The sequence below is a fragment of the Leptodactylus fuscus genome, chromosome 8, assembly GCF_031893055.1.
Source record: "Leptodactylus fuscus isolate aLepFus1 chromosome 8, aLepFus1.hap2, whole genome shotgun sequence".
NCBI lineage: Eukaryota > Metazoa > Chordata > Amphibia > Anura > Leptodactylidae > Leptodactylus > Leptodactylus fuscus.
In genome coordinates, this window is record NC_134272.1 from 41,078,424 (window position 1) to 41,093,451 (window position 15,028).

The window sequence follows — 15,028 nt, forward strand, 5'->3', positions numbered from 1 at the left end:
TGCTTGTTCCAGCGCAGGCTGAGAGTTATCTCTGAACACTGGCAGCCTGTGGCTGCGGCAGCCCCAGCCTGCCAGTGTCCGGAGATGACTCTCAGCCTACGCTGTGAACAAGCAGCACCGCGGCTCCCTCCATCCCTAAGAGCGGCCTGCAAGTGTCCGGAGTGCTTGTTCACAGCGCAGGCTGAGAGTCGATTCTCAGCCTGCACTGTGAACAAGCAGACACTGGGGATCCCTGGCTGCATCCCGCGATCGACCCATACGTCCATTGCGATCGACCGGTAGATTGGGATCGATGTATTGGGCACCCCTGGTCTAGATAGTCCCACATTGAATCTGACAGTATCTTGGCCTCTGCATCAGCTGTTTGATTACACAGCTTTCTCCACTGCGACCTCCACTCTTTCTTATGATGTATGTTGTTTTTTAAATGTTTTTAATTTGTGTTTTTTCTACTCAATCAAGTTTACAATAAATTATGCTAATAAATCATTGTTTATTTGACTGTTGGTTTTGTTTTATGTGCTATTATTTGTACATTGATACTTGGTTGGAGTTATAGGTTTTGTTGGTATCAATGTTTTTGATATCTAGTATTGGGATGGCTTTGGTTTAATAATAATTGTTATTTATACCTACCTAACCACATGCATTAAGAAGCATCTCGTAGCAGCACTTCTGTGTTTTGGTTTATAGTATATGATTTTAGGAAATGAGTTGTCAGCCTTACATCTTTAATTTTTAATTTAAATCGACATACTGTACAAAACAGGTTGACAACCCCTGCTCTAGTGTATTGAGAGAGAGCACATTCAGCATGAGAGGTGGTGTTATCACATTGGAGTGGACAAAACTGTACACCATACATGTAAAAAACAATACATTTGTGAAACTGAATCATGCAACAATCCATGAGGATTTACATTTTTTGCTTCTCCAATACCACTAGCAGTGGTTCACAAAAAGGAATATTATGCAGTATGATGAATAATAAGTATACCCAGGGTGTTTACTTATTATAAGAGATGAGCAAATGAGAAATGAATACTCAATGCGCTTAACCTCCTGGTGTTTGACGATTACACGAATACCTATGGCGGGGAGGTATTCGATCGAATACTACTCGCTCATCTCTACTTATTATACATTACACTGCCACTATTAAAAGTAATCAGTTAAAGGAAGCTTTAGGCGGACTGAAACAACCTTACATAAAATCACTGTTTTCAATGGATAAAAAGTATCTTTCAGAAATTTTGTTCAAACACTTCAGTCCTGGATCAATTTGTGGTTCAGGAACAGATACATTTTCAGGTCTTTTGTATGTGAAATTTTGAGGGTTGCAACATTTGTAACATTTTACATCATTTGCGTTATTCAACTAATTTCTGCGTCTTTTTTCAGTGACACATAAGGATTTTTTTTTTTTTTTTTTTGTAGACTGTGAGCCCCATATAGGGCTCATAATGTACATTTTTCCCTATCAGTATGTCTTTGGGTATGGGAGGAAATCCACGCAAGCATGGGGAGAACATAAAAACTCCTTGCAGATGTTTTGTCCTTGGCAGGATTCAAACCCAGGACTCCAGCACTGCAAGGCTACAGTGCTAACTACTGAGCCACCGTGTTGCCACACATACGGCTTTATTTTTAGATGTTTTTTTATTTTTGCATGTTTTGTTTATTTATTTATATCCAGGAAAATATAAACAAAAGAAGAAGGAAAACATGTCTGTTTTTAACTTTTCAATTTATTTTTTATTTTTATTTATTTAATAACACAAAGTGCTACTAAAAAAACTTTTAGGGATAGAACCTATAAGAAAGGTGTTTAATTGACATATTATTTTTTTTATTATTATATTTATTTACTTAAATCAGATAATTTTTATTAACAAATGTTTTCTTTACACAAAATCAAACAAACAAGAAAACAAAACAACATCGACACAATAACAAAGCAAGGTAAATATGGAGACACAATACGACATATAAAGGCGTTAGTCCATTAGGACTCCCCACTGAATCTCCCAAACGTCCTACGGTTCATGACAACAAATAGCGCTCAAGGGATCAGGATATTTATTTATTTTACTTTACTATTAATTTTATTTCACATTGTGTCCCCATAACGTCATAATAGACTTTTGGTGACATATGATTTTTTTATTATTATTTATTTATTTATTTTTAGGGGGGAGGCTGATTTCCCCTGTAACTGGGGCTGGTAGATTTAGTTCCAGTTGCAGGAGGAATACAGCCTCCTACTCATTCTATAGAGCTGATCTGGGTCGCTGAACACATGCTGAACCCAGCAGATCACGTGACTGCTGGGTCAGCGGGCAGCTGCATCATGGTGATGCTCATAACTGTGTATACAGCGCTCATTGAAAGCTGTATACACAGCTCTGGTTGAAGTTAGAGCTGGCTCCCCGTTCCAGCAGCTGAATGGTTTCTGCTGAAATCTGCTTGGATGTACCGATGTACCCTTGCAGAACAAGACAAAGGCCAACCGTATCAAAACCCAATGGGTGTTCCGGAAGTGGTTAATTGAGCCTGGATATATGTTTATTTAATAATTGTCATCAAGAACAATCCTTTTTCAGGCATATGCATTGAGAGTGCTATAAAATAGAGAAAGCAGAATGACTTAAGAACTTATAATTTAAAAATATTTTTAAAAGTATTTTTCTTTAATTTTTTAAAATTTTTATAATGAATCCACCTAGGTACTTTTAACATATTATTTTTAGATTGCTCATACAATACACTACGATATTTCAGCATGTCACTTATGACAATTCGGAACACAATGCAGTCTCGACAATCTTCAAGCCCAGATGTGATGATCAGACTGCCAGATACAAAATTACAAATTGAGCTCTCCGCAGCAATGAGCGCTGAAAGGCTGATGAGCGCATCCCCATTGCTGCCCGAGAGCTCTTTCCTGCGCCGCCTCCTTCTTCTGCAGCAACTCCACCTCTTCTGGCTTCTCTTGCTCTTGTAGTTCTATACAGGAGCATAGAGAGGCCACCCCAAAATGGCTGCCAGCTCCTGTATTGAACTGCAAGAGTGGCTACCCAAAAATGGCCGCTGGCCGGCGGCCATTTTTGGGTAGCCGCTCTTGCAGTTCAATACAGGAGCCGGCCGGAAGCCATTTTGGGGTAGCCGCTCTTGCAATTCAATACAGGAGCTGGCCGGCAGCCATTTTGGGGCGGCCTCTTTATGCTCCTGTAGAACTACAAGAGCAAGAGAAGCCAGAAAAGGCAGAGTTGCTGCAGAAGAAGGAGGCGGCGCAGGAAAGAGCTCTGGGCAGCAATGGGGACGCGCTCATCGGTGTTTCAGCGCTGGGGCCCGCCCTCATTGCTGCGGAGAGCTCATTTGCATACTGGTTTAAACTAGTATTTCTACGGAACGGCGGAGACCACGTCTAAAGATAGGAGATGAATAGCCTTTCTTAAGGCTATTCCGACGTGTTCATTAGAAAAAAAAGTAGTTTAATGGTAGAATCCCTTTAAGACTTACTGACATGAATATAAAATTCCAAATACCTGAAAGACAAACTTACCATCTTTAGGCCTTGAGTAGTACTTCCCAAATGCCATATCTTTTGGTGTATCTGGATATAAAATCTTTAGTGGGTTCTCAGGAATATTTTCTGCTGCCATTACTTTATAGTTGCGAATAATATCTGGAAAACTCACAGCAGAAAGTTCTTTCTTTGTATATGGCTCCACTGAATGAAAAACAGGCTCTGAAATGAAATATTTTAAAGCATTTATACCACAGGTTAGTTGAGACAGAAATTTGTTCCAGAATTTTTCCACATGTTGTCATAGCTGAAGCTTCATCTCCTTATCTCCAAACCCCTTGTGGGAAAAAGCAAAACAAGTGTCTAGTATACATAATAAAATGTGGTGCATAGCGTGAAGGTTTTGAAACAAATTAAGTCAGAATTCTGGTGCATTTACCTATAGAATTCTGAACCATGTTTAATTCTGAATTCTGAGTCTAAATATAAATATCGCCTGCTGGGGGAGCAGTATATCATCCAGGAGTAGAAATAGACTGGACAAGCTGATTAGAAGGGCCAGCTCTGTCCTGGGGAGCCCCCTGGACTCAGTGCCCAGGGACAGAATGTCTGTGGTGAGTTCTATGCTGGAGAGTAACTTCCATCCCATTCATGAGACTGGGACAGCACTGAGCAGTATTATCAGTGACCGACTACTTCACTCTAAGTGTGAGAAGGAGCATTATTCGAAGTCTTTCCTCCCTGCTGCAGTTAGGCTATACAACCAACACCGAGCTAAGCAGGGATTCATTCCATGCAGAGAACTAAAACATCCTTAAGTTGTGATATCCCTTCTATTATTTTTTACCTCTACCTTTATCGTTTTATCTGTACCTACTGTCACTGTAATGCCTCTACCATGGAGCTTTTGTATTTGTATTTTGTATTATTATTGTATTATCTATGCTGCTGTAACACATACACAAAACAAACATGGTATCAAATGAACATAACACGCATCAAAGTCATAGTGTGTTCCCTATATAAAGGTCAAGTAAACAAATATACTCCTAAACCACAAAGGATAACGCCAAAACAGAAAGAAAAAAAGGGGGAGGAGTGCTCAACATGTCATAAGGTTAAAAGGATACAAATTTTATTGATAAATATAAAGAGACATACAACAGTGAAGGACAAGTACCATCAGACAAAGGGTCAGTATTCGGACTGAGGAGAAATCCATTGGAAATCACCAAGGACTGCCATCTCAGAGATAGATTGTATAAATCCAATTCTTTATTTAGGTCTAAACACGACGTACATTTCGGGGAGAGCCCCTTTGTCAAGTGTTCAAAAAGACAAGCGCTTACATACTAGCTGACTGTCAGACAATAAATAGGCAAAAGACAAAAAGAGGCCATCCCACTTCAGCCAAAAAGTGGGAGTGGTCATCATCATTTGAATAATAAATAAATGCATAAACAATTACCAATAAAATAACATGTAGTCAAGTCGATAAAATAACACATAAATATGCTGTGAAACAAGTATAGAGTAGCCCGACATTGTTACATTGTTACAGTAAAGGCGAATAAATTATTAGCCAGATTGGCTTCAACCTAGGCATGAGGCATTGATTAAAGTTACAAATAAAAAATAAAAAAAAATCATGACTCTGCTGGGTGCAGTGGTTCTGACAGAGGCATTGATTAAAGTTACAGACAAAAAATAAATAAGTAAATAAATAAAAATGTCTCTGCTGGGTGCAGTAGTTATAATGGTCAGGCTAACTGCGCCTGTATTGGCGAGCAGTGTTTAATATAGGCTCCGGAGGTGCTATATACTGTAATAAGAAGGACGAAGAGGCATTGATTGTGTCAATTTTAACAGCCTCTTGCTGACAAATGGCATATGTTCAGAACTGTAACATAGATCGAGTTACAAGTATAATGGCACGTTAATACAAGGATAGTTAAAAGTGCACTGTACAAGAAGCGTTGAATTGAGGTACAGCTTATTCAACAGTTAGTACAAATAATGTATAATGCATGATGGTAATTAAATGGATATATGGTAATTACAAATTTAAGAAGATCATACAAATAATGGTGGATACAAATTTAAGAACATAAAATATAAATATGTATATAAAAAGACATACAATAAAAATATATAAAGACTAGAGATGAGCGAACAGCATTCGATCGAGTACATGTTCTATCGGATATCAGACTGATCTAGATGTTCGATTCCAGTCAAACACCACGTGGCAAACTCGCTAAAAATTTGATTCCCCTCCCACCTTCCCTGGCGCTTTTTTTGCACCAATAACTGCGCAGGGGAGGTGGGACAGGAACTTCGACAACGGAGGCATCGAAAAAAAATCGGAAAAAGTAATTGGCTAGCAAAATCAGGTGACCTCCAATTTATACGAATGGTGGATTTAATATCCGGTTCATATAAGACTGTGAACTATGTGACTGTGAGACGAGGATAGATGTACTGGCAGGGTTAGCTAGGGATTACCTTTATTTACCTTTATTTAGGTGGGAATGTTACTCACACAGCTCTTTGGGGCTCTATCTCATCGGGATCCCTGTCAGCTTGCGATATGCGGGAGCTAACTTTTTCCCATAGGAATGCTAATCAACGCTGGTTCTGCCGGAGGCTCGTCTGTGAGGAGGCGGAGTCTAATATCAGACCAGAATGGAGACTGCTGTGGACCGATCGTAGACTCCGCCTCTTCCGGCAAACCAGCGTTGACTGGCTGAATGCTGTACTCTGTATGGCATTAGGCCAATCAACGCTGGTCAATGCATAACTATGCCGAGACGTAGCACTGCTGGCCGTGTGCTCAGCTTGACTACACCGGAGATGTAGCCGAGCTGAGCGCACGGCCAGCACTGCTACACCGGAGATGTGAACCCTGCTGCACACTCAGCTCTGCTGCATCAGAGACGCAGCAGAGCTGAGTGTGCACTGAACCCTGCTGCACACTCAGCTCTGCTGAGATGCAGCAGAGTTGAGTGTGCAGCAGGGTTCAGCACACATTCAGCCCTGCTACATCTCTGATGCAGCAGAGCTGAGTGTGCAGCAGGGTTCAGCGCATCTCTGATGCAGTACAGCTAAGTGTGCAGCAGGGTGCAGCGCACACTCAGCTCTGCTACATCTCTGATGCAGCAGAGCTGAATGTGCAGCAGGGTTCAGCGCACACTCAGCTCTGCTACATCTCTGATGCAGCAGTGCTGAGTGTGCAGCAGGGTTCAGCGCATCTCTGATGCAGCAGAGCTGAGTGTGCAGCAGGGTTCAGCGCATTTGTATGGCATTCGGCCAATCAATGCTGGTCAATGCATTTCTATGGGAAAAAGTCAGCTCCCGCATATCGCAAGCTGACAGGGATCCCGACGTAATACAGGTACTTGGGCATGTTAGATGCCCCCAGGCATGCTTCCCCTGCTGTCCCAGTTGCATTCCATGGTATTGGCATCATTTCCTGGGGTGTCATAGTGGACTTAGGGACCCTCCTGAGTCGAATAGTGGTTTCCCCCTCAACGAGTATTTTTCCCCATAGACTATAATGGGGTTCGATGTTCGATTGAACAGTCGAATATTGAGCGGCTACTCGAATCAAATGTCAAACATTTCACTGTTCGCTCATCTCTAATAAAGACCATAAAAATGTATATCAATGGTAGCTTCAAATGCGCACACGGCAAGTGCAAGTGCTGTATCAGCATTTCCCACAATATTAGCCAAATTACCAGTTATTCAACCAGTGAGGTATTCTTGCTCAAACATCACCTTACATGTGCATCCAGCTTCATCATACATGTATTGCAGTGCCCTTGTGGGCTGCAATACGTAGGACGGACTATTAGAACTTTAAGAGAATGCGCAAACAAGCACCAATCAAACGTTCTAAACAGTTTTCAGAAACATAGTGTCTCCAGACATGCTGCATCAGTCCACCAAAGAGCTTTTCAAGGATTTACTGTAGTCCCAATAGATTTCATCCCCTCTTCCGCAGGAGATAGATTTGACGAACTGCGGAAGAGGGAGATGTATTGGATATACAAACTCAACAAACTCACCCCCTCTAGTCTAAATGAAGCCCTGGAGGACGTGTCCGGTTTTTAATAATTTATTCTACCTCCCATACTGTTGACATGCTGATTTTTTATACTTTTAGGGTACTGTCCATTATTACCAATTTTAGATGTCCTGGTCCTTGACGCACTTCTGGGTTCGGTCCTTAACCAGTTAATATCAAGGAACAGACCGAATTCGTCTATTTTCTCATCGGTGGGGAAAAATGAGAGTCCTTTTTTAGCACACTAAGGGCTCGTTCATATCTGCGCCCGGTCTCTGTTTTGCAGGTTTCCGTTTCCTGCACAAAACAGAGGCAGGAGACGGAAACCTGCAGGACTCTTTCATGCCCATTCATTTGAATGGCTTTGAAAGGTGTCCGGCCGTGAGCGGCGGAGAGCGTTTTATGCTCTCCGCTGCAAAACAGGTTTTTTTAATCCGGACACAGAGTCAGACATGCAGTACTCTATGTCTGGTTTAAAAAAAAAACGGTTTCGTGGCGGAGAGCATAAAACGCTCACCGCCGCTCACGGCCGGACCCGGTCTGTGGTTTCCGTCTTCTTGCATGCAGAAGACGGAAACCACAGAACGGAGTCCCGAACGCAGGTGTGAACCTATCGTCAGTTCATAAGGAGTTAGTCTGTGAGATGATAGTTTGAAAATTTTTATTGTGCTATGGTTTTGTGTTTCTTGGTTGTTGGACTTTTTTCTGTTTCTAATCCTCCGATGTCCCCCTCTGCATCCTCAACGGGTTTTATTTTTAAAGATAACCATTTCTGTTGTTGAATTGGTTGGAAATACCGAGTGATTTTGGTGGGTGTTTTGGCTAGAGACGTATGGTGCGAGGATATGACTTGTATTGGATGGTATATCTGTTCTCAAGAGTTGTATGTGAGGCAAGAGATTACTTTTGATGTTGGTTATTGCCCCCACCTTTTAGGTGCCTCAGGTAAGTAGCAGGTGCTGTTAATTACACAAATTAGAGAAGCATCACATGATTTATCAAACAGTGCCAATACTTTTGTCCACCCCCTTTTTATGTTTGCTGTGGAATTATATCCAATTTGGCTTTTTGACAATCCTTTTTGTGGTTTTCCATTGAAGACAAATTAAATGAAGATAATAATACCAAAGAATTTGTGCTTGCTATCATTTTCTGGAAGAAAATGAGTATTATCTGACATAATTGCAGGGGTGCCAATACTTTTGGCCAACACTGTATGTACTGCTCAACGTACTTGTGCCATACATATTGCTCTATGTCGCCCAGCCCTCCCGTTCCTTCCCGACGAATTCCGGCGGTTCGGCGAGTTTTCCAACTTCTCAGACACCAAACAGCTTCAAAAACCGCTAGCAGTTTTTTCAAGGTCCACACCTCCATTGACTTCTGGCGCCGCTACTCGGTACAATCCCTCCTTTCCTCCCCACCTACGACTCTGGAGAGCCTGCTGAGTGGGTCCGCCGCCGCCCCCCCCCCCGTACCCTCTCCCTCTTGTATGACGTCCTGCTGAATGCTGCCGTCTCAGGCCCTCCCCCCTACGTTAGGTCTTGGGAGTCCGATTTGGGCGCTGCCTGTCTGCCGCTGACTGGGGCCGTTGTTTCTTCCTCTCACACAAGCTGCCCTTACCCTGTAGTGCCCAGGAGAGAAATTACAAATTATTGACCCAATGGTATTGTTGTCCCACCCTCCTTCACAAATTTTACCCCACGGTTTCCAATCCGTTGTTGGCGCTGTGGTATTGTGGAGGGTTCCCTCCTACACAATTGACTGGATTGTAGGGAGATCCAACCCTTCTGGACTTCCGTGTTCTCCCTGTATGGGAAAGTGTCTGGCCGCCCCTTATCCCCTACTCCACAGATTGCTCTTCTCTCCCTCATCCCTGGTAAATTTTCGAGTGTTAAGGGTGATCTCTTGCGCCACTTCCTCACGGCCGCCAGAACGGTTATCTTTCGCCACTGGCGTAGCTCAGCCCCTTCCTCCCTGGTGGAATGGTTGAAAGAGTTCCTGCTTATAAGTAGGATGGAGTATCTTGTGGCAATGGATCTGCCTGATTCGTCTAAGTTTGAGGCAGACTGGCGGCCGTGGGTGGTGTTTCAGGAGTCTTCGGAGTTCTCAGCCCTGTCTTCCTGACTTCCTTCGTGTGCCTACTCCCAGCTTTTTAATGTTCGCCCTTTTGTTGTTGTGCCCCGCACGTGTTTCTACTCTCCTCCTTCTCATGTTTGTCTGTTGCCTTGTCCTCTCCCCCCTTCTGCCCCTTGTTTCTGTTCTGTCTTGGCCCTCCCCCTCCCGCTCTCTCTCTCTCTCTCTTTTTACTCTCTCTTTTCTTCGTCTTTGCGTTTTGTAGTCTCTCATGAGACTTTGATTTACCTGTTGGGGTTCTACCCCTTAGCTTTCACTTTGTGTTGTGGCCTTGCGCGGCCACATTGTTATTACTTGGGATATGTTGTCCCTCCCTGCATTTGCATGTTTTTCCCTTGTGTTTATTACTTTAATGTTCTCAAAATCTTTAATAAAAATTGATTACACCTTAATACATCCTGAGTCCTATATGTTTTATCCAAGAGGAGTGCATAATTCCTGGGATTTGCGACCAGAGGCTCACGCAAGAAAAAAAGGTAGGTGGGAAATGTGTACATTATGGTTTAAAGTGTACCTGAGTTTTCATAAAAAGTTATAACATTTGCAAAATCTTGCAGGGCAGCCTGTTCTTTGACTTGTTCACATCAGCGTTGTGAACTCCGTTCTGCAGGTTTCCGTTTCCTGCATAAAACAGAGCAGGAGACGGAAACCTGCAGGAGTCTCTCTCACCCATTCATTTGAATGGGTGAGAGAGATGTCCGGCCGTGAGCAGCGGCGAGCGTTTTATGCTCTCCGCCGCGAAACCGGATTTTATAATCCGGACACAGAGTCGGACATGGAGTACTCTGTGTCTGGATAAAAAAATCCGGTTTCGTGGCGGAGAGCATAAAACGCTCACCGCCGCTCATGGCCGGACCCAGTCTGAGCTTTCCGACTTCTGGCATGAAGAAGACAGAAAGCTCAGAACGGACAGGTGAACGCTAGTGTGAACCTAGCTTACATGATGCCCTTCCAGTTTTTCCACTGCTAATAGAGCCATTATGGCTGCAGGGCATTTTACACTTTTCTCCCTGAGACTGTGTACAGTCTCCCTCCCCTATACATTACTACTGCTACTACGGAGTTCTTTACATGCCAGGAGTAACTGTAAGCAAATAGCTGAAAAAAAACATAAAATAGAGAGAACATAAGATAGGAGATCCAGATTATGAGGCAGCTAAATACATTCCTGACATATAAATAAAAAAATCTGAAAAACTTGTGGTCTATGACTAATTTCTCATCACCAATTTCAAGAGCAGCTATTCACAAGTATATAGAAGTACAATGTAAACTCTTCACTGTAAAAATATGTTTTCAGTCTCCAAAATTATTATCAATTCACAGAGGGCCAGAAAATGGAAACTAAAGATAATGAAGAAAATAATAAAAAATCACTTTTATTAGGATATATCTTAAAAAAAATATCATGACTGAACAGCTAAAAAGAATACAAGGGCTGTGTGTCAAATATCACACTAGCAAAAAGCCGCCGACTGCAGCATAAAATGCAAAAAGCACTTCCATTAGGGACAAGCTTCCAAATATAGTAAGCACTGTGTTTAGTGAAAATAACTACCATATTTTTCAGTTTATAAAACGCATAAGACACATCTAGGTTTTAGAGGAGGAAAATAGGAAAAAAAATTCTAAAGTAAAAAATGGTAAAATGTTTAATACAGTGGGGCAAAAAAGTATTTAGTCAGTCACCAATAGTGCAAGTTCCACCACTTAAAAAGATGAGAGGAGTCTGTAATTTACATCATAGGTAGACCTCAACTATGAGAGACAAAATGAAAAAACAAATCCAGAAAATCACATTGTCTGATTTTGTAAGAATTTATTTGCAAATTATGGTGGAAAATAAGTATTTGGTCAGTAACAAAATTTCATCTCAATACTTTGTTATATATCCTTTGTTGGCAATGACAGAGGTCAAACGTTTTCTGTAAGTCTTCACAAGGTTGGCACACACTGTTGTTGGTATGTTGGCCCATTCCTCCATGCAGATCTCCTCTAGAGCAGTGATGTTTTGGGGCTGTCGCTTGGCAACACGGACTTTCAACTCCCTCCAAAGGTTTTCTATAGGGTTGAGATCTGGAGACTGGCTAGGCCATTCCAGGACCTTGAAATGCTTCTTACAAAGCCACTCCTTCGTTTCCGTGGCGGTGTGCTTTGGATCATTGTCATGTTGAAAGACCCAGCCACGTTTCATCTTCAATGCCCTTGCTGATGGAAGGAGGTTTGCACTCAAAATCTCACGATACATGGCCCCATTCATTCTTTCATGTACCTGGATCAGTCGTCCTGGCCCCTTTGCAGAGAAACAGCCCCAAAGCATGATGTTTCCACCCCCATGCTTTACAGTAGGTATGGTGTTTGATGGATGCAACTCAGTATTCTTTTTCCTCCAAACATGAAAAGTTGTGTTTCCATCAAACAGTTCCAGTTTGGTTTCATCAGACCATAGGACACTCTCCCAATACTCTTCTGGATCATCCAAATGCTCTCTAGCAAACTTCAGACGGGCCCGGACATGTACTGGGTTAAGCAGTGGGACACGTGTGGCACTGCAGGATCTGAGTCCCTGGCGGCGTAGTGTGTTACTGATGGTAGGCTTTGTTACATTGGTCCCAGCTCTCTGCAGTTCATTCACTAAGCCCCCCCGTGTGGTTCTAGGATTTTTGCTCACCGTTCTTGTGATCATTTTGACCCCACGGGGTGAGATTTTGCGTGGAGCCCCAGATCGAGGGAGATTATCAGTGGTCTTGTATGTCTTCCATTTTCTAATTATTGCTCCCACAGTTGATTTCTTCAATCCAAGCTGGTTGCCTATTGCAGATTCAGTCTTCCCAGCCTGGTGCAGGGCTACAATTTTGTTTCTGATGTCCTTTGACAGCTCTTTGGTCTTCACCATAGTGGAGTTTGGAGTCTGACTGTTTGAAGGTGTGCACAGGTGTCTTTTTATACTGATAACAAGTTTAAACAGGTGCCATTACTACAGGTAATGAGTGGAGGAAAGAGGAGACTCTTAAAGAAGAAGTTACAGGTCTGTGAGAGCCAGAAATCTGGATTGTTTGTAAGTGACCAAATACTTATTTTCCACCATAATTTGCAAATAAATTCTTACAAAATCAGACAATGTGATTTTTTGGATTTGTTTTCTCATTTTGTCTCTCATAGTTGAGGTCTAACTATGATGTAAATTACAGATGCCTCTCAGCTTTTTAAGTGGTGGAACTTGCACTATTGGTGACTGACTAAATACTTTTTTGCCCCACTGTATATGGGAGTTGTAGTTTTGCAACAGCTGCAAGGCCACACTGATAGGTGACCCTGCAGCTGTACGGGGATGCATAGAGCGTTTTCTTTGCGGAGTCAGGTGTACTTTTTAGTTATATCATTTTGGGAAATATCTATTGCTTAGATCACTTTTTATTTAAATCATAGGCAAAAAAACCCCCCGCTATTTGGCACTTTTAATTTTGACGCTTGCCATGCAGGAAAAATATTAGTAGGACTGGGCATTTTCGCACACAGGGATAACTAAGGGTATGTTCACACGCGGCTAGCCGTAGCGGAATGCCGATGCAGCGCATCGGGATGCTGACGCAGCATTCCCCTCCCAAATGAATGGGCCTAATCAGAAGGGAGTCTTGCGCCATGGACGCTGCGGGTGAGTCAGCTGCGGAATCCGCAGCAAGATAAGTCATCTTGCTTCTTTTTTCCGGTACTAGCTATCGGAAAAAAGAAGCAAGCAGCTCCCATTGAAGTCAATGGGAGCCATTTTGGTATGTAGATTTTGAGGCGGATTCCGCCTCAAAATCCACTGCCAAAACACTCCGTGTGAACATAGCCTAATGTGTACCGTGCTTATTGGTTTGTTTGTATGGCTATTAGTAAGCCAAAGATATAGTTAGTTTATTTTTACTGTTTAGTTGATTTTGATCATTTTGTGCCTGAAGTCAAGGTTTATTTGCTTTCCTGCTTTTTTTCTAAGTAAACTTGATTGGTTGGGTCCGCACCTCTTCTGCACTACTGAGCTACCTTCCCCACTATTCATGAAATATGCATAGAAGAGAAATGTTCTTACCATTTTGTGATATCTCAACCCAGGTAAAGGTGATGGCTCCTTCTTTGCTGCTTTCACTGAACCTCAATAAAAATGTTCCTGGCTGCTTCTCTTTCAGCAAAACACGTTCTCTTTCCTTACTAATGAAGCCCACGATACATCTATTAATATAAAATATTATATTACAGTACTATTACATATTGGTATAAATAAACAAAACTTGTATACATACAAGGCCACATACATAAAATGAGGCACCTGCAAATTTCGGGAGCTGTTTTAGTTTGATTTGATTTTGATTTTATTTGTGGCATAGAATTTATTAATATTGGTCTGTGGAGATTAAAAAAATTACATGTTCCTATTGATAACACTATTTTATCTTGAATTCATTGGATATCATGAAGCAGTCTGTACCACGGTTGGTCTGTCTAAATCTTTGTAGAAAGCACAGACTTATCTTGTAAGAGCCAACATCTTTTGAACAACATATACATCACAGGAGTCGAACACGATTCCTGCAGGCCAGATTTGGCCTTGTGTTTCGTGTCCCCTGGCCCATGGTCCAGGGCTGTGTCTGTCAAAAACCTATTGGATTACTGCAATAGGTAGCAGCCAATAATTTACTCTGCTCTCCATGCTCCTGTCCATGCCAGCCTCTGCTGCCACGTCTAGGTGGCGCTGAAGGTTGCATCATGACGCTGAAAAATGACAGGACATTATGCTACTTCCTGGCCTTCTACAGTGTCTAGTACAGCGTTCCTTGGTGGTGGCAGACGAGGATTACCTGGACTGAACAGGAGCATGGAATGAATTAGTGACCGCTAGTCATATACTGTATGGGTGGAAAAAAAGCTGTCATATTCTGTGTGGGGATAAAAAAAAAGGGGTCATGTATTGTGTGGAGGCAAAAAAGGAGGTCATATACTGTTTGAGGTACAAAATGGGGTGATTATATGGGTTGGAGGCTAGTAAGCCACATCATGTGACATCACTATATTTGTTCTGTCTTCAGCCAGAAGGTCTTCAGCACTTTATGTCTTGGAAGTGTTGTAGACCATCCAGCCAAAGACAAAATAAACAGCAGTTGCCCTTCGACCAGGCCCCTAAACACTCACAGGTTCCCTCTCCACACTACTGTCTCCAGGTGTAGGGAATTGAATACTTTCCTATTTTTCCTGTAAAACGCTGATGTGGCACCTGGCTGTACACCTCTTTTATTGTACTTCTGGCCATGATGACT

General features: G+C 42.3%; 1 protein-coding gene across 1 annotated transcript in view; it reads right to left on the bottom strand.

The window, feature by feature from the left end:
- The window catches only part of STAT1 (signal transducer and activator of transcription 1), a 275,050-nt gene that overhangs the window by 22,110 nt on the left and 237,912 nt on the right, over positions 1–15,028 (bottom strand). The window contains exons 20-21 of the mRNA XM_075285132.1: positions 13,807–13,946; positions 3,566–3,751 (exon numbers count right to left, since the gene is read on the bottom strand). Coding sequence (XP_075141233.1) covers positions 3,566–3,751; positions 13,807–13,946 — 326 coding nt within the window. The remainder of the gene's footprint in view (positions 1–3,565; positions 3,752–13,806; positions 13,947–15,028) is intronic.